At 38.7% G+C, this 26,076-nt stretch overlaps 1 protein-coding gene across 3 annotated transcripts in view; it reads right to left on the reverse strand.

The window, feature by feature from the left end:
* The window catches only part of DRD2 (dopamine receptor D2), a 530,501-nt gene that overhangs the window by 25,285 nt on the left and 479,140 nt on the right, over positions 1-26,076 (reverse strand). For 2 of the 3 annotated variants that reach the window (XM_089673077.1, XM_089673078.1), the window contains exons 5-6: positions 13,662-13,843; positions 4,571-4,657 (exon numbers count right to left, since the gene is read on the reverse strand). In XM_089673077.1, coding sequence (XP_089529203.1) covers positions 4,571-4,657; positions 13,662-13,843 — 269 coding nt within the window. The remainder of the gene's footprint in view (positions 1-4,570; positions 4,658-13,661; positions 13,844-26,076) is intronic. The other variant, XM_089673079.1, reaches the window with a different exon arrangement.

Consider the following 26,076-nt stretch of genomic DNA (forward strand, 5'->3'; position numbering starts at 1 on the left):
ACTCTGTATTTTTTTTTAGCCTGTTTTCCTTTTTATCACTTTATTTAATATTAATAAAAGTCTCAGTACACTATTTAGTGCAATTTGCTTCTTGGTTGGTTGTTAGAGTTTTCAATACTTCCCTGACGCAGTATGTGTTGAGTTGCAAGGATTAAGTGACTTGTTTAAGACATTTCTGAACCCGTATTCTGTGAACTTTATCCTGCAATATCTGATGGCTGTGTTTAGTTTTTCTCTTTTGGAGAAGTCCGTTGATTTTTTAGGTCAATTTCCAGTGAAAGCTGGGCAAAGGCATTTATATAGATGTATATGTGAGCTGGCTGATGCTTAGGGCTCTTGCTCCCTCTTTGTTCTATGAGAACCTGCTGTTGGGCGAGAAGGAAGACTGCTTACAGAATACTAAAAATTCATAAAAGCTGTCTATTTGTTCTGGGGAGCCCATTAGGGAGTATCCTGTTAGTCAGATAATGATGTGAGTTTAGTTAGTAGCTCGAATGAGCAGATGTTTTGTTTGTTTTATGCTATGCACTGGCTGTACAAAGCCCTCCTGCATTCAAACTCTTTGATTGCTGCCTTGCTGAAAAGATGCACAGAACAAACCTATTAGGATTCTTTCTGGGTGTCCCTGTTTTGTGCATGGTTTACAGCTGCCAGTACCCATCCCCCTGCCCTTAAACACTGTATTTTTAATATATATGTATATATTTTATACGGTATATTGTATATGTGTTCATATTCAAAAACATATAAAACTTGTTAATACCAATATCTATCAAGAAATACGAATTGTAACCAAAAATGTGCTAGCTGTCAGTAGGCCAAACATCAGCAGATGTCAGATAAAGACAGCAAGAAAAGCAAGAAAAAAACATAAATGGAGCAAAATAACACTGACCTCAGCTAAAAACAGTCATTGACATAGCAAGATATTGGCAATCTCAATGTCATTCTTAGCCTGGGTACATTATTTTTAACTTTCCCCTATGCTCCTTTATACATCAAAATTATAATCATGAAAACATGTAACCATGAATTGAAAGAAATACTTGTAATGAAGAGAAAAAAGAATAAGATAGTGACTTTTTTTTTTTAATTTCAATAATCAATAATCATTTTATCTCATTAATCAGAATCCTTCTCCCTCCACTGAACCAAAAGTACCTTCCCCACCCCTATCCCCATCCTACAAAAAATGCCTGCACAAACAAAAATCCTCAATTTTTCTACCTAATCCCCAATTAGCAAAACAAAAACCACAACCTCACTCCCATTCCGAAAAAATTGCCTCTTCCCTAGCAAAACCCCCCAACCAGCAAAACTCTCCTTCCTCAGAAAAACCTTCACCAGCAAAAATCTCCTCTCCACAGAAAACCTGCCTTTTCCATCAGCAACCCTCACAAAAGAAAAAAAAAAACCTCACTAGCAAAACCCCCTAAACTTTCCTTGGCTCTGCCTCGCTGCTGTATCTGAGATCCCACAGGACTGCTGAGGGTGGTCTTGTAGAGCTATGGGAAATGCAGCAATGTGCACCTGGCTGGGGATGCAGTCCTAGAGCAGGGACTAATGTTAGGTATGCCACTAAAAAGTCCTGTATGGTACAAATGAGTTACTTCTCACCAGGGGCGGACTGACCATTTGGAAACTCGGGCACTGCTCGAGGGCCTGGGTCAGTAGGGGGCCCCATGAGATGCCCCTGGTACCTTTTTCATAGGCTTTTTTGAGTTTGGGCAAGGACACAGGGGCCCCATGATCCCCTATTGCCCATGGGCCCCATGAGTTGTCAGTCCACCCCTGCTTCTCACCCAAGTTGAGTTGAACATCATATAACATGGCAACAATCATTATATACAAAGCCAGTGCCTTCATGCCTCCTTTTATGTTCTTAGTAATGCATCTCTGAGGTGTAGAATGGATGAAAACCCAGAATCTGGAAATTAGGTGGCATAGTAATATAATTTCAATATCACTCTGTGGTACCCCATATATATTTTTTTAATATATTCTTCATATTTTTTTTAACATATAAAAAAGTAATTTTAACGTATATATTTACATATATTTGTAAATGCATTCCAAAAATGTAGATTTGTATTTTTAAAGACATACAGTATATTTGAAATATATTTTTTAAAAATGTTTCTCATATATTTTGTAATAAAACACATTTCAACATGCAGTATGTATATTGAAATATATTTTGAAATATTTTGAATATGGCCAAAATTGTAGTATTTCAAATATATGGCAATATATTTGAGAAGAATATTTTTTAAATATATTTCAGATATATTTTTCTTCCATGTGGGACTCCCTACCTTTTAGCATTTCTGCTGAAACTGCCTGGAAGGGCCCTCTTCAGACCCCCTGAAGCTACCAGACAAGGCATTGGCCCAAATATGACTCAACAATAAAGAATGACCCAACAGAGTCATTTTATTGGTTCTTATACATCAATATACTGCAAGGGTTTGATAAGTAAGACTTAAGGTGGTAGTAAACTCTTGCATAAAAAAAAAAAAGAAACTTCTCCCTGCAAGCCAAGGTTATAATGTGCTAGTATGCATTGCATACTAGCACATTATGAGAGACTTACCTTAAAATGAAGCCCTCCATTGCGCACTGTTACCACTGACAGGACTTCCATCTTCACCAGGTCTTCTGGGTTCATTGGAAGAGCCGAGCTGTAAGACCTGATGAAGTCACGTGACTCGTGACGTAACACATAAAATGGAAGCGTGGTGATGTCATTCCTATACGGACGGCAGCCGCCATCTTGGTACTCCCAACCTCATACACCCTATACTGTTTGAATTACAGTGATTGATTTCTGGGTCTGCAGACCATATTACACTTGTGAGTAGTTTATTTTTTTATATGCACAATAATAAAGCCTTACTTACTACACTATGGAAGCTCTCTTCTGATCCCTTTTTATGAGGAATTTGGAGGTGGAGGAGAGTTCAAGTTATACACACCCTTAAGGATATTGTTATTACTGATTGCTGTGTATGCCATGGAGAGGAGTTTTCGTTTCATTTTGATCCATCCGGTTGAAGATCAGCCATCTGCATTTATGCTTTTTGATCCCTTGAGGGTCACAGTCGGAAGGTGAGCATGCACGCTAGGCGGTGAAGTATTGCCTGTTTGTTTGGTCACTGAATTTTACACGGCTTTGTGCGGAAGATTCACACACCCTTTGTCTTTTGGGACTGTTTTTTTTTTATGGGGACTGTTTGTTGTCTTTTGGGACTTATTTGCCGTCCATTTTTTCACCATCTTTTTCGCTACTGATTGCATTGTTTTTTCATATATATTATTCTATTGCATTCATTTATTGGCCACGTTTATGTCTGGTGTCACTTTTTTTATGTCACTTTTATTTCACCATTTGACAACATTTTTTCCTCATTTATCCACTTCACTTGATGTTTTCTAGTCACTATTTGGCCACGGTTTATTTCATTTTTTTGTCATTTCCTGATAGCATTTTTGGTTTTTATGTCATCCTTTATGTCACTTTTCCACTGATATTTGTTGTTTTTTTTCACTTTTTGATCACGTTATTACCACTTGCTACACATATTGTGGATTCACTTCTATGGTTATTATTGTGCACACTAGTTACATGGTTTATGTGGATTGTTCACTAATTTTTTGTTTTATGGGATTGTTCACTTATTTATCAGTAGTTTTATGTGTCATTGTATATTAAGGCCCACTCATTCTTAGGGCAAGTAGCGCAGCACCTTTGTTCCCACTTATTGTCTTTCACTGTTTGTAGTCAGGTCTTAACAGCCACTTTTCACATTTTTGAATTAGTCCATTTGGCAGGGCAGTGGGTTTTCTCCTTTTTTTTCTCGAGCTGTGATGATGTCACTCCTGTTCATGCACAAGGTCATGGCCGCAGCACAGAGCTCTGAAGAGACGGCATGAGTATGCCCGGATGCACCAGTGATGTAATCGGCTGTAGAAACAGTGAATATCTCCTAAACATTGCTCGATTAAAAGACATTCCTTGTACTTTCAGGTAGGCATTATTATAGGATGACCCGTAGGTAAAAGTGTCCAGGTGGTGTTTACTACCGCTTTAAGGATTTTGTTACACATCTGTGCATTGCTACTACGTGATCCTAGAAAAAAGGTGTTAACCGCAAAAGATGGTCCTGATAAAATGAACTGTTAATGCAAATAGGAAAATATCACCTTATTGCCTAACAGTCAGGCAATACAGCTTCGTTTTCAGAAAAGTGCCATCTGTTTATTTCCCATGTGTGTACAGTATGTGCTGATTTATCAAAATATTCTAAACTTATTCTTTGAGACCTGAATGGTAGAAGTGTATTATGACGAATATCTGTGTTTTTACAACACTCTTGACCTTCGCTTCATCCCCTGCTGTTATGTCTGATTTCAATAGCTAGCTGTGTCAGATATGCCTCTATTATTCCTTCGCCAACTGTATAACCTGCTATCACCTGTCTCAGTTCTAACAGCTTGTTGTATGTACAGAATTCTTGGGACGTGGAAATTGATACTTAGAAAAAGCTTCACTCAGTGTTATAATACTTACCACTTTCTTTTTGTTAGCTGGGAAACTCCCGTTGGATTTAACAAAGACAGCACACAGCTTCACATCTTCTGGATGAGTGCATTTGTCCTAAAAAATAAAACATTTAATGCTGGCAATGAAACGATCAGCATCTAGTTGACTTTCAAAGTGGTAAAGTGGTTTCTTTGAGAACTTTTCCTGCAGCTAAATTATTATTACTGCCTTAAAGTTCAGGCAAGTTGGAGTCTACTGGGACATATGTATTTATATACACAATTCTCCTGTGGCTGTGCATACTGTATAATTCATGGGAATTCACGCCTTACTAGTGACACTACCCATATGGAAGAAAAATATATTTGAAGTATATAGTATTTTAAAAATATCCTTCCCAAATATATTGACATGCAGTATATTTGAAATACTACAATTTTGGCCATATTCAATATATTTCAAAATATAATTCAATGAATATATATATATATATATATATATATAGATAGCTAGATTGTTATGGATATATATATAGATATACATTTTTTTGGTACTTATATACACGTGATTAGAGGATGTGTTTGATGTCAATTTTGATTTTAATTAGTGACTCACAAGTAACACTCAATTCTGATAGATATATATATTGCATGTTGAAATGTGTTTTCAATATCTATCTATCTATCTATCTATCTATCTATCTATCTATCTATCTATCTAATCTATCTAATCTATCTATCTATCTATCTATCTATCTATCCCTATCTATCTATCTATCTATCTATCTATCTATCTATCTATCTATCTATCTATCTATCCCTATCTATCTATCCCTATCTATCTATCTATCTATCTATCTATCTATCTATCTATCTATCTATCTATCTATCCCTATCTATCTATCTATATACAGTACTATAATGTTGAAATTAGTTTTTATTACAAAATATATGAAGGATATTTTTAAAAATACATTTCAAACATACTGTATGTCTTTAAAAATACAAATCTACATTTTTGGAATGCATTTACAAATATATGTAAAAATATATGATAAATTGACTTTTTTATATGTTAAAAAAAATCTGAAGAATATATTTAAAAAATAAATATTTTTAAAATATATTCTTCAGATTTTTTTTTTACATATAGGTAATTTTAACGTATATTTGTACATATATTTATAAATGCATTCCAAAAATGTAGATTTGTATTTTTAAAGACATACAGTATATTTGAAATGTATTTTTAAAAATATTTTTTGTATATTTTGTAATAAAAACAGTTCAACATGCAGTGTGTACATATATATATATATATATATATATATATATATATATATATATATATATACAGTCATGGCCGAAATTGTTGGCACCCTTGATATTTCTCCAGGAAATCATGTATTTCTCACGAAACGTATTGCATTAACACATGTTTTGCTATACACATGTTTATTCCCTTTGTGTGTATTGGGACAAAACAAAAAAAGGGAGGAAAGAAAGCAAATTCGACATAATGTCACACAAACCTCCAAAAATGGGCTGGACAAAAGTATTGGCACCCTTTCACAACTGCGGATAAATAAGAATGTTACAAGCATGTGATGCTCCTGTAAACTCACCTGGGGCAAGTAACAGGTGTGGGCAATATAGAAATCACACCTGAAAGCAGATAAAAAGGAGAGACGTTCACTTAACCTTTGCATTGTGTGTCTGTCTGTGCCACACTAAGCATGGACAACAGAAAGAGGAGACGAGAACTGTCTGAGGACCTGAGAACCAAAATTGTGGCAAAATATCAACAATCTCAAGGTTACAAGTCCATCTCCAGAGAACTAGATTTGCCTTTGTCCACAGTGCGCAACATTATCAAGAAGTTTGCAACCCATGGCACTGTAGCTAATCTCCCTGGTCGTGGACGGATGAGGAAAATTGATGAAAGATTGCAACGCAGAATAGTCCGGATGGTGGATAAGCAGCCCCAAACATGTTCCAAAGACATTCAAGCTGTCCTGCAGGCTCAGGGAGCATCAGTGTCAGCGCGAACTATCCGTCGACATTTAAATGAAATGAAACGCTATGGCAGGAGACCCAGGAGGACCCCACTGCTGACACAGAGACATAAAAAAGCAAGACTACAGTTTGCCAAAATGTACTTGAGTAAGCCAAAAGCCTTCTGGGAAAACGTCTTGTGGACAGATGAGACCAAGATAGAGCTTTTCGGTAAAGCACATCATTCTACTGTTTACCGAAAACGGAATGAGGCCTACAAAGAACAAAACACAGTACCTACGGTAAAATATGGTGGAGGTTCAATGATGTTTTGGGGTTGTTTTGCTGCCTCTGGCACTGGGTGCCTTGACTGTGTGCAAGGCATCATGAAATCTGAGGATTACCAAAGGATTTTGGGTCGCACTGTAGGGCCCAGTGTCAGAAAGCTGGGTTTGCGTCCAAGATCCTGGGTCTTCCAGCAGGACAATGACCCCAAACATACGTCAAAAAGCACTCAGAAATGGATGGCAAAGAAGCGCTGGAGAGTTCTGAAGTGGCCAGCAATGAGCCCAGATCTAAATCCCATTGAACACCTGTGGAGAGATCTTAAAATTGCTGTTGGGAAAAGGTGTCCTTCCAATAAGAGAGACCTGTAGCTGTTTGCAAAGGAAGAGTGGTCCAAAATTCCGGGTGAGAGGTGTCAGAAGCTTATTGATGGTTATAGGAAGCGACTGATTTCAGTTATGTTTTCCAAAGGGTGTGCAACCAAATATTAAGTTAAGGGTGCCAATACTTTTGTCCAGCCCATTTTTGGGGTTTTGTGTGACATTATGTCATATTTGCTTTTCTGCCTCTGTTTTATATTTGTTCCAATACATACAAAGGGAATAAACATGTGTATAGCAAAACATGTGTTAATGCAATACCTTTTTTGTGTGAAATACTTGATTTTCAGGAAAAATATCAAGGGTGCCAACAATTTCGGCCATGACTGTATATATATTGAAAATGGCCAAAATTGTAGTATTTCAAATATAAGGCAATATATTTGGGAAGAATATTTTTAAAATATATTTCAAACATGTGGGTAGGTACATTGATCAACAAATATTAACCGATTTCCCCTCCCTATAGCAGTTATACTACTACAGGGTGGCAGGGGTGCGCAAAATCATATATACAGTATATATACGTGATTTTGCATTTCCTGGTAGGGGGTGTGCGCTATTTGCGGCCTCGGCTGTCAATCACTGGGTCCTGGCCAGTGATTACTCGCTGGCACCCAGTGATCGAGGAGCATTATTGACGGAGGGAGAGAACTGTATATAAACTATACAGTTTTCTCCCCTGACAGCTCCTGCACACTGCTTTGCATGGCTCTGCATAGCAGAGCCATACAAAGCAGTGTGCTTATAGTTGAAAGCACACACACACAACCCACAGTAAAAAAGCACACAGTTAACCATTTGATCACCCCAGATGTTAACCCCTTCCTGACCAGTGTCATTAGTACAGTGTCAGTGCTTTTTATTAGCACTGATCGCTGTTTTGGTGGCACTGGGGATGTCAGTGACACCAAGACAGTTCCCCCCCAGTGTCAGAATTCCCATCACAGTCCTGCAGTCCCGCTATAAGTCGCTGATCACTACCATTACTAGTAAAAATAAAAATCGCCATTTGTAAACGCTATAACTTTCACGTAAACCAATTAATTTACATGTATTGGGATTTTTTTTCAGCAAAGACATGTAGCAGAATACATTTTGGCCTAAATTTATGATGAAATTTGATTTTTAAAATTTTTTTACTTGACATGTTTAATAAAAAAAATTCAAATATATATATTTTTTCTCAGTTGTCAGACTTTTGAAATTAAAAAATAAAAAACGCACAGGCGATCAAATACCACCGAAAGAAAGTTCTATTTGTGGGAAAAAAAAGGTTGTACATTTCATTTAGGTGCAACGTTGCATGACCATGCAATTGTCAGTGTTCTGACAAAAACTTCCATTATATCTAGTTCCTGAGCTTTAGGGAGGGCAGGAAGAGAGAATCACATAAATTTGAGCACCCTATGTTGTCCTTATTTGCTGCAAAAGTTATCCGTTTATGAGTGAAAGGAGTTTGCAACCATCAAAAGAACCCAAAAACAATATATATTATTTGTAATGGTTAAGAAAACTAAATACCATCCAGGTTGGGTTTTCATCTACTTTATGTCCACGAGTCAGAATGTTTATACAGACAACTAGAAGAAGAGGTCAGCAATAGAAGCTTTCATTATTGCCCAGTACAGGTTTCCTTTAATGTAAGGGGATTATTCAAAGCCTCCAGGATTTGTTTTCTGCCTTTAAGATTTTCCAAAAAACAAATATAGTCCTTTCCATGAATTAACGGAGACATACAGTTGCAAGAAAAAGTATGTGAACCCCTTGGGATTACGTGGAGTTTTGTATGAATTGGGCATAAAATGGGCTCTGAACGTCATCTAAGTCACAACAATAGAAGAACACAGTCTGCTGAACATAATACTACACAAACATTAGATGTTGCCATGGTTTAATTGCACATAACATGTAAACATTCACAGTGCAGGGAGGAAAAAGTATGTGAACCTTTGGACTTAATAACTGGTTGACCCTCCTTTGGCAGCAATAACCTCAACCAAACGTTTCCTGTAGTTGCAGATCAGACCTGCACAACGATCTGGAGTAATTTTGGACCACTCCTCTTCACAAAACTGTTTTAGTGTAGCAATATTCTTGGGATGTCTGGTGTGAATCGCTCTCTTAAGGTCATGCCACAGCATTTCAATCGGGTTGAGGTCAGGACTCCGACTGGGCCACTCCAGAAGGCGTATTCTGTGCTGTTGCAGCCATTGTTTTGTTGAATTACTTCTATGCTTTGGGTCGTTGTCCTGTTGCATCACCCATCCTCTGCGGAGCTTCAGTTGGCGGACAGATGGTCGTACGTTTTCCTGCAAAATGTCTTGATAAACTCTGGAATTAATTTTCCCATCAATGACAACAATGCGTCCAGGCCCTGAGGCAGCAAAGCAGCCCCAAACCATGATGCTCCGTCCGCCATGTTTTACAGTGGGGATGAGGTTTTGATGTTGGTGTGCTGGGCCTTTTTTTCTCCACACATAGTGTTGTGTGTTCTTCCCAAACAACTCAATCTCGGTTTCATCTGTCCACAGTATATTTTGCCAGTAGTGCTGTGGAACATCCAGGTGCTCTTTTGCAAACTTCAAACGTGCTGCAATATTCTTTTTGGACAGCAATGGCTTCCTCCGTGGTGTCCTCCCATGTACTCCATTCTTGTTTAATGTTTTCCTTATTGTAGATGTGTCAACAAAAATGTTAGCATGTGCCAGAGATTTCTGTAGGTCTTTAGCTGACCTGACACTCTGGGATTCTTCTTTACCTCATGCAGCATTCTGCACTGTGCTCTTGCAGTCATTTTTACAGAATGACTACACCTAGGGAGAGTAGCAACAGTGCTAAACTTTCTCCATTTGTAGACAGTCTGTCTTACCGTGGACACATGAACATCAAGGCTTTTGAAGATACTTGTGTAACCCTTTCCAGCTTCATGCAAGTCAACAATTCTTGATCGTAGGTCTTCTGAGAGCTCTTTTCTGCGAGGCATGGTTCACATCAGACAGTGCTTCTTGAAACCAGTAAACCCAAAACAGGTGTGTGTTTTTTAAGGGCAGGACAGCTGTCAGCAACACATCCAATATCATCACACTGATTGGAGGCAAGGTTGGCTCACTCCTGGCTCCAATTAGCTCTGGGAGAAGTCATTAAGCTAGGGCCTCACATACTTTTTCCTCCCTGCACTGTGAATGTTTACATGTTATGTGCAATTAAACCATGGCAACATCTAATGTTTGTGTAGTATTATGTTCAGCAGACTGTGTTCTTCTATTGTTGTGACTTAGATGACGTTCAGAGCACATTTTATGCCCAATTCATGCAAAACTCCATGCAATCCCAAGGGGTTCACATACTTTTTCTTGCAACTGTAGCAACAAATGCACATTTATTTTGTAGAATGAAAAGTGATCAGATGTTTTTAATGCTCTCAGGGTCATCCTGTCCTGCTGACACCCACATCCTTTCATTTCTTGTCCTCATGTCACTGGGACAGAAAGTGAGGGAAATCACCTGATGGCACAGATAAAATAAACAGTAACTAAAAGGAAACATTTGCAAAAGAAGTTTTACTTTTATTGAAGAAATTAGCTTACTCAGAATTTAGGAAATAGCTTTTTATTAAACAATATCCCAAAATCAAAGTCTCCAGAGTCTATATATAAAAGCTATTAAAATTAATGGAACATGGTCTTGTGTCCACATTTAACAAATCAATAACCACAGTGGGATTAGAGCTGGTCTCTTTGCTTTCCTGTTGTTAGCAATAAAAACTTGGCAGGAGTTCTGACTCTTACCTACTCTACTGAAAGCTTAAAACCCTCTCCATTATAAAGACTGCAGCTACTGCACCTCATCATGGAGTCTTACATTTACTGGTCCATTTCCCATATCAAATAAATTGAAACATCAAGGTGAATGCCTTGTTTCAACTCCTCAAGCTGGTAGGTACACTGAATAATGGAGAAGACCTCTCAAAAGGAGTTTCTGAGAAACATAAAAAGTCAACTATTGAAATAACCCCCTGATTTATGCTCAGTTTTGGGTAAACCTACTGTGATGATAAGGAGGTCTGATGACCCTCCCAAACTGTGAGGAGTGGGGGAAGCTGAGTTGCACAAAAGATCATCTTAATTTCTCAAATATTTTCAAATTTTCAATAAATGCATTAGACTTCTATCTGATGTCTAAAGCTGGTCATAGACAGAGCAATTTTCTTTCCTGCAAAAATTGCTCAATTTCCCCATCAACACAGTCACTGTTCATGTGGGAATCCCTCACATGGAGCCATTGGGATCTCCCATTGAGAGGAGCCTTCTCCGCCAGGAGGGTAGAATGTCACCAGCACACCGAGGATCACCAATATGGGTCCAAATGTTTTAATAAAAGATCACATAGTGTACTATGATCATTTATTAAAACTTTTGGACCCATACTGGTGATCCTCGGTGTGCTGGTGACATTCTTCCTTGCTGGTTCTGTTCGGTTCGGTCGCTGCAGAACCCACTTATACACACAGTCATTTTTAAAGCAGGAATGTGTGCATTTGGATTGTACACTTATGTTCCCCACCAGGAGAACACATTGATTGCTGCTAGCGGCAATACTAGAAATAATCTTATTTAAAATCTGACAGGCTTGTTGTACCCTAGTTGATCAATCATTCAGCCTGCCCATACATGGCTTGAATCTCGGCTGGTCCCTGCTCAACTGAATGAGATTTGAACCGTCTATGGGCAGCTTATGTTACAGAAAGGGATAACTTTAAAAGCCATAGACAAAATGAAACACCCCATGTTGGAACAAAGCTCAACTTGAAACATGAAGCAGGCCATCATAAATTTCATTAAATAATATCAGGATCTGCAAAGCCTAGTAGTGACCCTTGTTATAAATGGCTAAATGGTTATTGTAAATGTCAATTAGTAGAGGCTAGAAAGTCAGAGACGTTTAATATAGCCTTTTGCAAATAGTGTGGAGGAATATACATATGTCAGACCAGGGTCATTTACTTATATTAACATACAGTTAAGCTGCCCAGATTTACATTTTATGCATTTCCAGAAATAGGGATATGATTGTGCTACAATAATACCAAGTGTTCACACAAAGTATAACAGAATAACAACAAGTTCAGTGATAAACATGCTATAATGTAGAGAAGGTCAGGTTAAATCTTCTAGCAAATATAGACATCAGATTTGAGTCATGTGCGGTGTTTATCAAATCATAATTTCATTTCATTCAGTAATATTGGTTATCAGACTGTAATACTATACCATCTGAAATAACTGATATAGATCAAATACTTGGCAATAAGGGAGTGTCAGCTGAAGAATCATAACACTTTTCAGCACTCATACATCACACCCTTCAGATCTTTTGTTTGGATGGGGATTAGCTTAGTGACAGCTTCTGGAGGTCAATAAAAACTGTTGCTTCTGCTGTTTTTCATCAGGCGCTTGTTTTCCAGGCTGGGAATTATACATGGGGCTAAATACTCCACCTTATAAAAAGAATCAACTGGTGGCATTAGCCCTAGAGCCTACAAGCGATAGAGCTGTAGAATAAGAGCCTAAATGCTTTAGATCCAAAATGGCTGCTCATTGGGGTTGGAAATACCAACTGCAACATGATACATTGAAGTTGATTTATAGGCACATAAGCTGTTCACTTCCCACATGGAAGAGAGATACATTTCCAATATATTTAGAAAAAAAATTATATATGTGACATATATTTACAATATATTGGCCTACGCTAATATATTTTAACACGTATTCTAAAAAAATGTAAATTTAAATATAGTTTCTAAAGGCATATATTTAAAAATTTATATTTTTTAAATATATTTTTCAGATTATTTTTTTTACATATAAAAAAGTCATTTTAACATAGATTTTTACATGTTTTTGTAAAAGCATTCCAAAAATGTAGAATAAATGTATTTTCAAAGACATATATCTGAAAATGTATTTTTAAATATATGTTTCATATATTTTTTAATATATAAAACACTCTTTTCAACATACAGTATATATATATATATATATATATATATATATATATACTTAAATATATTTTTGAAATATATTGAATACAGCCAAAATTGTAGTATTTTAAATATATGTCAATATATTTGGGAAGAATATTAAAAGTGTATTTAAAATATATTTTTATTCCACGTGAGTTTACAAGGGAAGTTACACTTTGCAAGAAGGAATTTTTCCCCAGAGATTTCCCTTGCACACTATTTGATATTCTATGCAAAGTGAGACTTCACCACATTCACTAAGTTTTGGTGCAAATTCTCCTACAAGTCACAACTTCCCCTGCAACGTGAACAGCCTATTTACTTTTAGCAAATCAAACCCATTATCTTATAGCAAGATCAATGTGGCAAGGTATGGAATTGCTTACACTAAATTATAGCTATTTTATTACCATTTATTACGAGTCATTTACCTTGTTGCCATCCGCCTCCACTCCACGGCTGTTGCGCTTGGTGTTTACCCTCTTCCTTCGCTTTCGCAGAACTATATAAATCTGGACATACACCAGGAGTGTGACAATAAAGGGGACATAGAAGGATACAACAGAGGAGTAGATGACAAATGCAGGGTTTTCTATGAGGCACTCATTGGATGCTGTAAAAATAAGATCAAATAAGTGCAAATCCTCTTCACATTTTATATAAAAATATATATATAAATTCTAAGTACTGAAATCAAAGCAGTGTTGTGCATGCTGGAAAAAAAAGAACCCTTGGTAAAAGAAATTCAGAACTGCTTTTATGTGAGCTAAATATGATCACTTAGCTGGGTTGATTTACTGAAGAATTAGATGTTGTTCAATTAACAAAGTTAATGTTTGTAAATAATTTGAAGCTATGCTCACTTTAATTATCCAATCACTTGTGATAGAAATGGAAAAGACTGGATATTTTTTTTCTACCACGACTGGATATTTCAAAGTGAACCTAGCAGAATTTTTCTTGCACATTACTTGATGGCTAAAGTAAAAAAACAAAAAAAACCTAAAACTTATTTACTAAACTCAGTAAACATTTTCTTTGCTAAGTGAACAATCTCCACTCCTGGAGTATTTTAATCTTATAGGGTTTATGTTTTCTCTGCCCCTTATGAATTGTGAATAGAGTTTTTCTAACCACAGCACACTACCGCACATTGGTGTCCGTTTATGAACCAGCAGTAATAGATCGCTGCTCAGTTCTCTGGAATTCTCGGAGAACACAGTTCTCCTGTGAATGCCATTTATGAAGCATATGTAGATCAGTTCTCCAAACGAAGGGAGAACGGTCTACAAACGCCGGGAAACGGCTGATTTTACTATAATCTCGCGAGATTACAGTAAAAGATCAGTTTACTAAGCAGAGGTAAATTATCTCTGCTTAGTTTGCGGTCCCTCCGATTCTCCAGCTCTGGGCTGGAGAATCTGGAGGGAGAACACAGATCTCCAGTGAAGAGCTGAACAGTTCTCCTGGGTGTCATAAACTGTGAATGACCAGAGAATAGCTGTGATCCTCTGAATCGTAGTTATTCTGTGTGTCATAAACGGACACCATTGTGCATTGTGGCATGCTAAAATGCAGGTGCATTATCTTTTTGTGTTGGGGTGCCATTGAAAATGAATGGCACTGCAATGCACTAACAATTGTTACTCGTGTTTCCACACATTGTCGTAATATGGTAACTCAAGAGTAAGTGTAAGATGGGTTTTCAAACTTTTTATGTTCTAAACAAAGAAGATAATCATATCAGAATACCCAGCATCAGCCAACCTAAATTCTTGAAGCGCTTGTAAATATCCAAAAAAGCTTACTGAATGGCAGACGAAAATCTCTAAGATAATCATTGTCCGTTCAGGCTTTGCCTGTCAATAACACCAAACTGATTCCAGTTGTTTTCTTTAGACTTACTAATTAGACCACTGTATCAATAAAAATAGAAGCTAGCAATAAAAGAAAACAGGCCTAAACTTATAAAATGTACCTCATTCTGGACAAATCATACACAAGACTTGGAGCACAGTACATGATCTCTATTGCAGGAATTTCATGGTCTCTAATGAGGGTTCAGACATCTATACAAGGAGAGTTATTGATTGATCTTGACTTTGGTTAGGTGGCCAGAAACCAGAGACCTGTATTCCAGCAAATGGTAGGCTTTACTGACAATGATTATTTATTTTTTATTATTACTACTGATAAACTATTACTTATAAATTATTACTGATAATTCATTGTTTTGGTTTTTATTGTATTCATTTTTTTTAGTTCCAGGCTAAAAACAGAAACGACAGTTTATAAAAATGGTCACTGCCCCAGTCTATAACTGGCCTTCACACAGCACATGGACGAGCGACGCATGTCAAATAACAAAACAGAAAAAGTCCCAGCTCTAACTTGCCAGCCAGCCTGCAAACAAACCGAATTTACCTGTCTAGCAGTATGTGTTAAAAACGGGTTTAGTTATTACACATTTGCAAATACATGCGTAAGCTACAGAGCGCTCCTGTACGGTTAAGGAGGGGTGGGCTCCCTCAGGTCCATCTGCCCTTGGTCTATCCATTAAATACATGTGCCTCTATTATGGGGGCTGTAAATATTGTAGAGTTAGGAACTACAGAATACTGGTGACAAGGATCTGTAGCTTACGCATGTATTTGCATATGTGTGCTAACTAAACCCCTGTTTTTAATGCATACTGCTAGACAGGTAAATTTGGTTTGTTTGTAGGCTGAGTGGCAAGTTAGGGCTGGGAATGTTTCTGTTTTGTTGTTTTAAAAACAGAAACTACCTTTAATAACAATAAAACAGGCTTTGTATCCATTCAAATTCATTGGACAGTAATAAGCTATTAATAGTGAACAATTAAATAAATAGAATCTTGCACGCTTTTATGAATCAAAAACAAACTTCCTCATAGTGACCGTAAAAAATACTGTAGCATAAACAGTTCTGTAGCTGCTATTGCACACAACCCCTATCTTATATAAGGCAAAATCAATATAGTGAAACCAGTGCAGTGCTACAACAAAACCCAACCTAAATCCAAATGTGTTAGAGAAAATTAAATACATTTAAATAAAAAGTCCAAACATATCTTTTTTATGGTGCTCCCTTCCTCCTGTGATCACCAAGTGCTTCAAACACAAGAGTGCATAATTCAACCACTGGATGTCCGCTCACCTCCAGCAGTGTGACCTCACATAATATTTTGCTTGGTCTAACTGCACTTTTGGTCCCACAATGGACTCTGAAGATCAACTTGATGGATATCAGCTGTTTACACCTTGTTTAGAATACAACTCTCACCACCAATTCACCTCCAGATTGAGGAGCTATAATAGAGGTGTTATACACTTGGGTGTCCGTTTATGAACCAGCGGTAATAGATCGCTGCTCAGTTCTCCGGCATTCTCGGAGAACACAGTTCTCCTGTGAATGCAGTTTATGAAGCAGTTCTCCAAACGAAGGGAGAACGATCTCCAAACGCTGGAGAACGGTCTACAAACTCTGGAAAACGGCTGATTTTACTATAATCTCGCGAGATTACAGTAAAAGATCAGTTTACTAAGCAGAGGTACATTATCTCTGCTTAGTTTTCGGTCCCTCTGATTCTCCAGCTCTGGGCCGGAGAATCTGGAGGGAGAACACAGATCTCCAGAGAAGGGCTGAACATATTCTCCTGGGTGTTATAAACTGTGAATGACCAGAGAATAGCTGTGATCCTCTGAATCTCAGCTATTCTGTGTGTCATAAACGGACACCTTGGTGCGGTCAGGCACCTTATACATGTGGGTGAGCATTTGGATATATTTTTGGGCAATAAATTGTTTTAAAGTTTTACGCACTATGTGAAGTTTTTTATTTATGAGGTCAATTGGTGGTGAGAGTTGTATTCTAAACGAGGTGTTAACGGCTGATATCCATCAAGTTGATCTTCACCCCCTGTTCATATATATGTGGCCGTGCGCGCCATGTTTTGCACTGGCACGAGAGCCCATACATTTGAATGGACTCCAGTGCCCATGACACGCAGGGAGTACGGTTGCGTTTTCCAGTGCGGACGACATGCCATTTGAACTAATGGAACCCGCCCACGGGTCCACATTTCTCTGTGCGGTGGTGCGGCTGCACGATTTTCGTGTGGATCCGCAGCGGCACCACCCGCACAGATGTGAACCTAGGGTGAGAGTCCATTGTGGGACCAAAAGTGTAGTTAGACCAAACATAATATTATGTGAGGTCACACTGCTGGAGGTGAGCGGACATCCGGGGGTTACATTATGCAGTCTTGTGTTTGAAGCACTTGGTAATCACAGGAGGAAGGGAGCACCATAAAGAAGATATCTTTGGACTTTTTATTTCAATTTATTTAATTTTCCTTAACACATGTGGATCTAGGCTGGGTTTGGTTGTAGCGCTGCACTGGTTTCACTATATTAAGCTATTATTAGTGTTGCAATGTGCAATGACTTGCCTACTGGACAGTAACCCAACAGAACAACAAGATTTCAGCTTATTGTATTTATCTGATGGAATGAGACAATGTTAGATTATCTATGACGTATTCATGTACTATACATACAGTTAGGCTTCTTTCACATGGGGCGGATTTCGTTAAGATTAGCAGGGGATCTGTCCACTGTTCCAATTCTGAACTGAGCAGAGTGGGCAGATGACCAGTCTGTGCCTGCTGAGTTTATGCAGAGAGGACATGGACAGAACCTTCTCTGCTTTTTGAGCAGCTGGGTGTAAATGGACTCCGCTGTCCGTTTACACCCAAACGCCTTCCAATCCGATCCAAAAACAGAGAGGGACGGATCCCCTTCTGTTTTCTTTTTTAGCGTATTGGATTGGTTTGGAGGTAGGTGGGTATAAATGGACAAGTGTCCGTTTACACCCACCTGTCCATAGGGGTGAATGGAGTGTCTGATCAGGTCCGCTTGATAAACTGACCCTTCTTGTGAAAGAGGCTCTACTCTCATGACTATAGTAAATCTGAACTCTAGGTAAGATTATTTTTGCATAGTTTTATTATTAATATAGCTTGGGCCAATGAATGCACAATGTCCTCTGATTGGATGGGAGAGGCAGTATGAACGGTTGATGTTCGAGTCAAACTTATGGTAGTATGAAGAGGCTGGGCAGTATGAAGAGGCTGGGTATCTAAAGAGACTGGTAATAAATATTAAATGGCAGTATGAAGAGGCTGGGCAGTATGAAGAGGCTGGGTATCTAAAGAGACTGGTATTAAATTTGTGGGGGACCTCATGCCATTTTTTTACATCAGTCCCTCCTAACATTCATACTAGACCTGAAGAAGCCTGAAGAGAATTATGGGATAAACCCCCTCGCTACTTTTTTTTTTTTAACTATCCTGACCTTTTAGCTTACCTTAAAGTTATAAGTTAATGGAACCAGTGACATCACTGGTTGTGGTCCACCAGTATCCTTAACAGACATTGACAGCTGGAAGCTGTCATGCATGATAGCAGTAGTAATATTGCTTTTTAATACATGATGTGCACCTCCCTCCAAACATGTAAATGTTCAAGCATTTGTCCAAGTGCTTGAACAGCCAAAGTTCAGTCCTAACTGGTTTATGGATCAAACCTTAAGCTCATGCCTAATGTGTACTGTTTGCAGTGAATGCACAATACAGTGTATACTAGGTATGAAGTGGGGAGGGAACACTAGGAGGGAAAAGAGCCAGTTGTTGAGACAATGTAATTTTGGGTGCATATTACTGATGGGCCGAACACCCCCCTGTTTGGTTCATGGTTGAACATTCATACCTTTTTTTTTTAAATTGAGTGGGGCGCCCACCCCATCCATACCAAGCCCTTCGAGTCTGGATTTTGAGGGGAACCCTCACGCCAAAATTAAAAGAAAATGGCATGGGGGTCCCCCCAAAATCCATACCAGATCCTTATCTGAGCATGCAGCCCAGCAGGTCAGGAAGGGGGAGGATGATCAACTGCCCCCCCCTCCTGAACCATATTAGGCCACATGCCCTCAACATGGGGGGTGCTATGAGGCAAGGGCTTCCCCCCAAAGCACCTTGTCCCCATATTGTGGGGACAAGGACCTCTTTCCCACAACCGTGGTTGTGGGGGTTTGTGGAAGAGGGGTTATCAGAATCTGGAAGTTCCCTTTAACAAGGGGTCTCCCAGCTCCTGCCCCCCCTATGCGAATGAGTATAGGGTACATGGTATCGGTACTCATTCACAAAAAAAAGTGTAGTGTAAAAAATGACAGAAGACACTCTTTGACAAGTCCTTTATTAAAAACAAAAATAAAAAAAATGTCTCCTGAAGTAGATCCAACATCAATCCCGCTGCCTACTGCCACCGCTGACCCAGAAAAAGAAAAAAAAACATGCCCCGCTCTCTACGCTGGCTCCCACTGTCTGACAGCTGTGCCAGCCTGCCAGTTCTTAAATATCTAAGGGGCGGGGGCCACCCAGGGATGTCAACTGGGTGACCCCACCACCTTGTGAAGTCATCACGTGCTGTGATTGGCCAAATCATTGGCAGTGCATTGTGGGACACAGTGGGTGAACAATCTACTGAAGACCCTTACCATTCATGTGTTTGCCAAACACACAAATGGCCGATGTTCGAGTCAAACTTATGTTCGACTCAAACATCAACCCCAACTCTACTGCACATACACAGGAGTTACATCACCAGAGGCCACTAAATGTATGGAGAGAAAAGATGTTGAGCCAGAAGAAACAGCTGGAAATATGGAGTAGTAACTGGGATTGCAGCTCTGTAGAAAGGGAAACTACCAGGTAAGTTGTTCATAATAGGCAAGCATGTGGGTTTCTGCCCATCAGCCACCTGACAGTTCCACTACCACTAAAGAGAACCTGAATAGCTCCAAGATATGTAGGCATCAAGAGGTCTCCATGAAAATATTAATGGAGTTGCTACGTTGATTGGTTATTTACAACATTTACCAGCACTGATATTTTTTTTAAATATATAAATTGCAGTTCCACTTTAAATTAGCCACAAAAATATTTTCTGTGCCTTTTGCCATTTCCAAAAGAAACATAATGCATTACACTCACCACTTCCATTAACACCTCATTATTCTTTTACATAATACTTCTAATTTAATAAAGAATAACTCAGTGTAGTTTAATGATGATAGACATCTGATAATGCTTTCCTCAATAAACAACATTTTGTTATGTCTTGTCCTGTTCTCCACGTATCTGCAATTGGAACCTTCTGCTGCAAAGGCAAAATGTATGGTAAACATCATTAGTTTTCCATTAACCATTCATTTTGTCTGTCTTCATTGTTTTCTCTAGATTGTTTCGCTAGATCAATAATTGAGTCAGGGCATTTTGTTGGTCGAGCACCGTATATCATTTTATAACAATGGATAACAGTGACAGGACAAAGGTTTTGTAATTACTGTATTTATTACCACTTTATATGGTTGGGTGGTTGTTTTGCTTGTTATAAATTGGGATTCATAAGATGAAAGTGTTTGTTTCTGTTTTTTGGAAACAATTGAAAACAACATTTGTGCTCAAGAGGATATACAAATGTGATATGCGACAGAAAACTGCAGACAACCTTAGCTTGCCCATAACTTCTTAGCATGCCCATAATTACTTTTCGTGGCTTAAGTTCTTCACTTTCTTCCCCCCAGAATGTTGTTTGAACGTGTTATGCTGCCTATTACAAGGGAGTGATATATATATATATATATATATATATATATAGATATAGATATATATATATAATTTTTTTTTTTAATTATTATTTATTTATGTATATTAGTAGGGAAACTCCATTAGACCACACTGGTGACTGAAGAAGAGGTTCCACTGTAAAAAGTCAAACCTTGGGTGCCATGCTGCAGGGTTGCGGGAGCCTCTTCTGCCTCTGCTTTTCTCAGCCTTGTCCTTCACTGTGCAGGACTGAGCTGTCAACCTGACAGCTCAGTCCTGCAGATTACAATGGTAGATGGCAGCTCTTCCTCCCTAAGCAGCAGCACTTTGTTCTGCTCTCAGCTTGACAGCTGCCTGCTCTGTATCATTAGCCCTGTGGGCTTCTGATAAACAAAGCAAAGCACCCCGGCTGTCACAGAGCTCTGATGAATGAATCTGAGAATGCCACATTCTCCCTGTGAAATCTGCAGAACTATCAGTTCGACAGCTCAGGAATATGAATGAAAATTACTATTGCATTATTATTCATGAATTACTGCAAAAAGTACTGTGTAAATAAAAACATGAAAACATTTTAGCCTCTTATTATTAATCCTTAATGAGCCCTAATTAGTTGGTATTAACTCCTTTTTTCCCTTCCTCTCTTAAAGTGTTACTAAACCCACAACAGTAAAATCAGTCTGTATATGCAGTAAAGCATGCTTGTTATACTCACTGTGGAATCTAAGGGGTTATTCCTCCATATTGTGTAAAAAGGCTGTTTGATCTTTTCTTCTCTACCCCTCCTCTTGCTGAAATGATCTCCTGATACAGACTGAATCCATAGCCCTTATTCACATGCTCAGTTTGGTGTGTATTGCTACAGAGGTTTTTCTTTTTTTCTTGGGAGAGTGCAGGTAATCAGCACAGGGCCAATCAGCACTGTCCAGACAGATGTCAAGGGATTTCCATCCCCCTAGAGCAGAAAGAAAACTCCTCCTACAAGCTTTAATAAGTGCTCTGCTTAACCTCCCTGGCGGTATTCCCGAGTGTAGCTCGGGGTAAAGTTTCTGTACCAAAAGCGGTAACCCCGAGCTACACTCGGGCTTACCATGCGGCGCTGCATAGGGAGTCCCTCCAGCACTTACCTTTTCCTTTGCTCCCGCGATGTGTCCCCTGCAGCGTCCCCGGCCATCTCCTCCGGCTGATGCCGGCAGTGGGGACCGGCCATCTCCTCCGGCAGATGCCGGCATCTGGCTTCTGTGTTCCGGTCCCTGTGACGTCGGGACGTACGGGCGGCGGCGGCGGGAAATTTGAAAATTTTAAAAAAATTTCATTTTTTTCAAAACGAATTTTACATAGTAAAACATTGCTGTTTCAAACCATTTCACATACATTTTGTCCCTACTGCTTTGTCCGGCGCCCTGCCTGCATTTTGTCTGTTCTTTCTGCCTGGAAACTTAGAAAAGTCCACGGCGTCCAAAAAGCGTCCCTTTAGGTCAAAAGCGGGTTTTAGACCGGCTAGAGAACAGCGATAGTAAATCAGAACCACTTGCAGAATTGAGTGATAATGATTCGTGGAGAAATTCGTCATCAGACACTGAAACAATTTTGCGACTTTGCTCAGTGATGTGCGAACTTGGCGCTATATTTCAAATTTCAGTGTTTTTGGTTTGGATATATTATTGAATTAAATATATTATTATTATATTATTATTTTTATGATTATTTATTAAATTATAATTTATGATTTTGTGTTTCAAATTTTATCATACCCGGGATGTTTAGTAGACTCTTGTTCGAACAGATTTCAGTGAGTTATTCCTAAATATTACAGCCTACAATAAAAAACTACATATTTCCATGCAAAATAATGGTACCGCTTTCAGCACCAAAAATCTGAAATAATCATACCGCCAGGGAGGTTAATAAAGCTACTGCATGATAACATGTTGTATTACTGCAATGCATAGTCTGAAAGGGCATTGAAGTAAATGAAACTATACTACATGCTTTGATTATAGGAAACAAGTGCGCAATATCATACACTGTGACCCTTTGAGGACCATAAGATTTTGGAACGCCAAAAGAATCAATTTTTTGTTTTTAAAGTTCGTACACTTCAGTTGCTGTAACTAAGCCATTTCATGAAATAATTGGCAAAAAGCTAGATCCATTTGTTGATAAGAACTAATATTTTGACTCAAACCAAAAAAAAAAAAGTATTTTAAGTTCTTAATCAGATGATACAGGCAATTAAAAACATGGGACAAATACGTCCCTTGGTCCTCAAAGGGTTTTAATGCATGATGTGATGAAAGATGCCCGTGCTGAACTGCCTTATCTGCAATAACAGCACATAGTACAGGTTTTCATGGCTGTTTGATTGGTTCATGCACCTTTCATAACATAATAAATAATCATAGGGTTTATAAGGTTTTGTGTTTTTTTTTTTTTAAGTAACACAAATTTGTTAATGGAAAATATATGCAATGCATGCAGTTTAAGGAACAAAAATAGCATTGATTGAATGTTCGATGACCACTGCAAATGGGGACTTCACCATAGTCATTGAACAAGCTTTACTGAATCAATTCGGAGATTGCGTTTGCTAAGTACATATACATCTATGTGCTCATGCAAACCAGCAACACAAACAGATCTATCTTCATAGTTTGTGCATAACCTTTTATTAAGGCAGGTCCATTGGATGTTATGCAAATCTAATTTTATTGGTAAAGAAATTTGCAAAGGAGATTTTAGCTGAAGGATACCTATCAGGGGTGGACTGACAACTCATGGGGCCCCCGGGCAATAGGGGATCATGGGGCCCCTGTGTCCTTGCCCAAACTCAAAAAAGCCTATGAAAAAGGTACCAGGGGCATCTCATGGGGCCCCCTACTGACCCCGGGCCCTCGGGCAGTGCCCGAGTTTCCAAATGGTCAGTCCGCCCCTGATACCTATGATACCAAGTTCATATCAAACCACAACCATGGTATGTAGTTACTAAAGGGTTGATGTACTAAAGGCAAATAGACCTTGCACTTTGAAAAGTGCAGTTGCTCCAGAGCTTAGTAAATGAGGTAAAGCTTCACTTTGTAAAGAATACCCAATCACGTTCAGTGGAAAAAAAACAGTTTTTTTGCTTGCATGTGATTGGATGATGAAAGTCATCAGAGCTTCTGCTCATTTACTAAGCTCTGGAGCAACTGCACTTGCAGAGTGCAACTGCACTTTGCAAAGTGCAACTGCACTTTGCAAAGTGCACAGTCTATTTGCCTTTAGTAAATCAACCCCTATATTGAAGTAGAAGGGGTTGCTTTCAGTTGGTTTTGAAGTAGAGAGTGTACTTATCCTCTAAGATTAGGTTCACATCTAGGTTCAAGTAGAACACGTTCCTGCAGCAGCACACAAAACTTGGCGCTGCACAGAAAATTCACGGTGGTGCCATTAACTCTTAATGGCATCTCTACACGCTGAAAAATGCAGTGCAGTTTCCCACACATGGAAATACATGGTGCTAAAGTACCATGTGATTTCCATGCGGCTGTATTTTAAAAAAGGTCATACTGCCAGGGAGGTTAAGTAACCAGACTGCTCTAACTGCTGATCAGAAAAGGTATTTAGCATTTTATATTTACTAAGATAATTGCATTTCCATGTTCTGTGCACTGTGGGAGACCGGATACAGTGAATGCAGGGTCCTGGATTTAGTAACACTTTAATACTTTTTTTTTTTTTTTTTTTAACATTTGCATGTAAACGTTTCAGTTTGCATTTGTTTGTGTCTGTAGTGTCAAATAAATGTAAAAAAAAAAAAAAGCTTTGTATTGGAAACATGAATTTTGTGCCTTTGTAAAAGGGATACATCTCAGAATAAAATTTATAGTTAACCCAAACTAGGTTTTTAACCTTAAAAACTTGTAGTTAAAGTTTACTTGGAGGGAAGGACACTTTGACATCCTTGCCTTAGGTTCCAGAAGACCTTGTCTCTGCACTGTATGTACTTAAAATTCATGCACTCCAAGCCTGTACACCCAGACTCTATCTGCTAATAGATAGAGGACAATTTTCCCTATAGTTTTAGTTGTGGGTTCTGGATGTATTGGTGCAGAATGGCCAAACCGTCCTTTTCAGCTTCTCCATGCCTGCAGTGCCTTATGTAATTATGACTCCTAATCTTGTTATCATAATGCTAAGGCTAGCCTGGGGTAAGAAGGGGATGCACAGATTAGTTTGCCTGAGGGGCAGGAAGTGTAAATAAATGGCACTCATGATTATTTAAATACACATCCCAATATGCAATTGAGAGCAATATGGTATTTGTCATTTCTAACTGATTTTTAAGGTCTAGAACCTTACAGCACTACATATTGAGCCAAGAACCCAGAAAAGCTTGTGCATATCAGTTAATGGGGTGGTGGTCTGAAATTAATCTGACTCTTTGTGTTAGATTGCATTCACTCAACCTCTGAACCTGAACTCACATATTTGTCTTTGTTTGGTCTTAGCCATCTTGTGTGAATCCTGACCAGACTTTAATTAGCCTTTGGTTTGTAATTATGTTTCAGCTTCCAGACCTGCTTTGCCTATCCTGTGGTGGTTCTTCCTGACTGCACCTCCAGCCTGAACCAGAAAACATTTCTGCTTAATAATTATCAGTCTACCTAATCGTGCTTTTTTTTCACCTGTCACCTACAAAGCAATCCTGAACTCCACAGCCTGGCAGTTGTCCTACAGCCAAGTCCATGGCCACCATAAATATCTCTGATTCAGATTAGGCATTTCCAGAGCCTGCGCCTTAAGATGGCCATACATGGATCAAAACTGGGGTGGTTCAGCTGGGGCTGGCCCATGTTTTGATCCATGTATGGGCACCCTGTCTGTACACAAGTTGATCAATGGATCGACCTGTGTACAACCTTAGCCTGTCAGCTTTTTTTCCGAACAATTAGTGCTGTCAGCTTATAGTTGGACATGACAGTTTCAAAGATAACCACTTTCAGTGTAATCTGTTCTGAAGGTATTGTTTGCTAATGGTTTAGAATCTTGACCTACATTTGTCTACACTTTTTTCACTATTGATATAAAGCAGCTGAGCAATTCAGTAGGAATGTTCAGCCAGAGACCAGGATGCCAATGGCTGAAGCGAGACTGTAATCCACTCTATGTAGTTTCTG

Source organism: Staurois parvus, unplaced genomic scaffold (assembly GCF_062004578.1).
Source record: "Staurois parvus isolate SC_StPar_1 unplaced genomic scaffold, SC_StPar_1.0 ptg000135l, whole genome shotgun sequence".
Lineage (NCBI taxonomy): Eukaryota > Metazoa > Chordata > Amphibia > Anura > Ranidae > Staurois > Staurois parvus.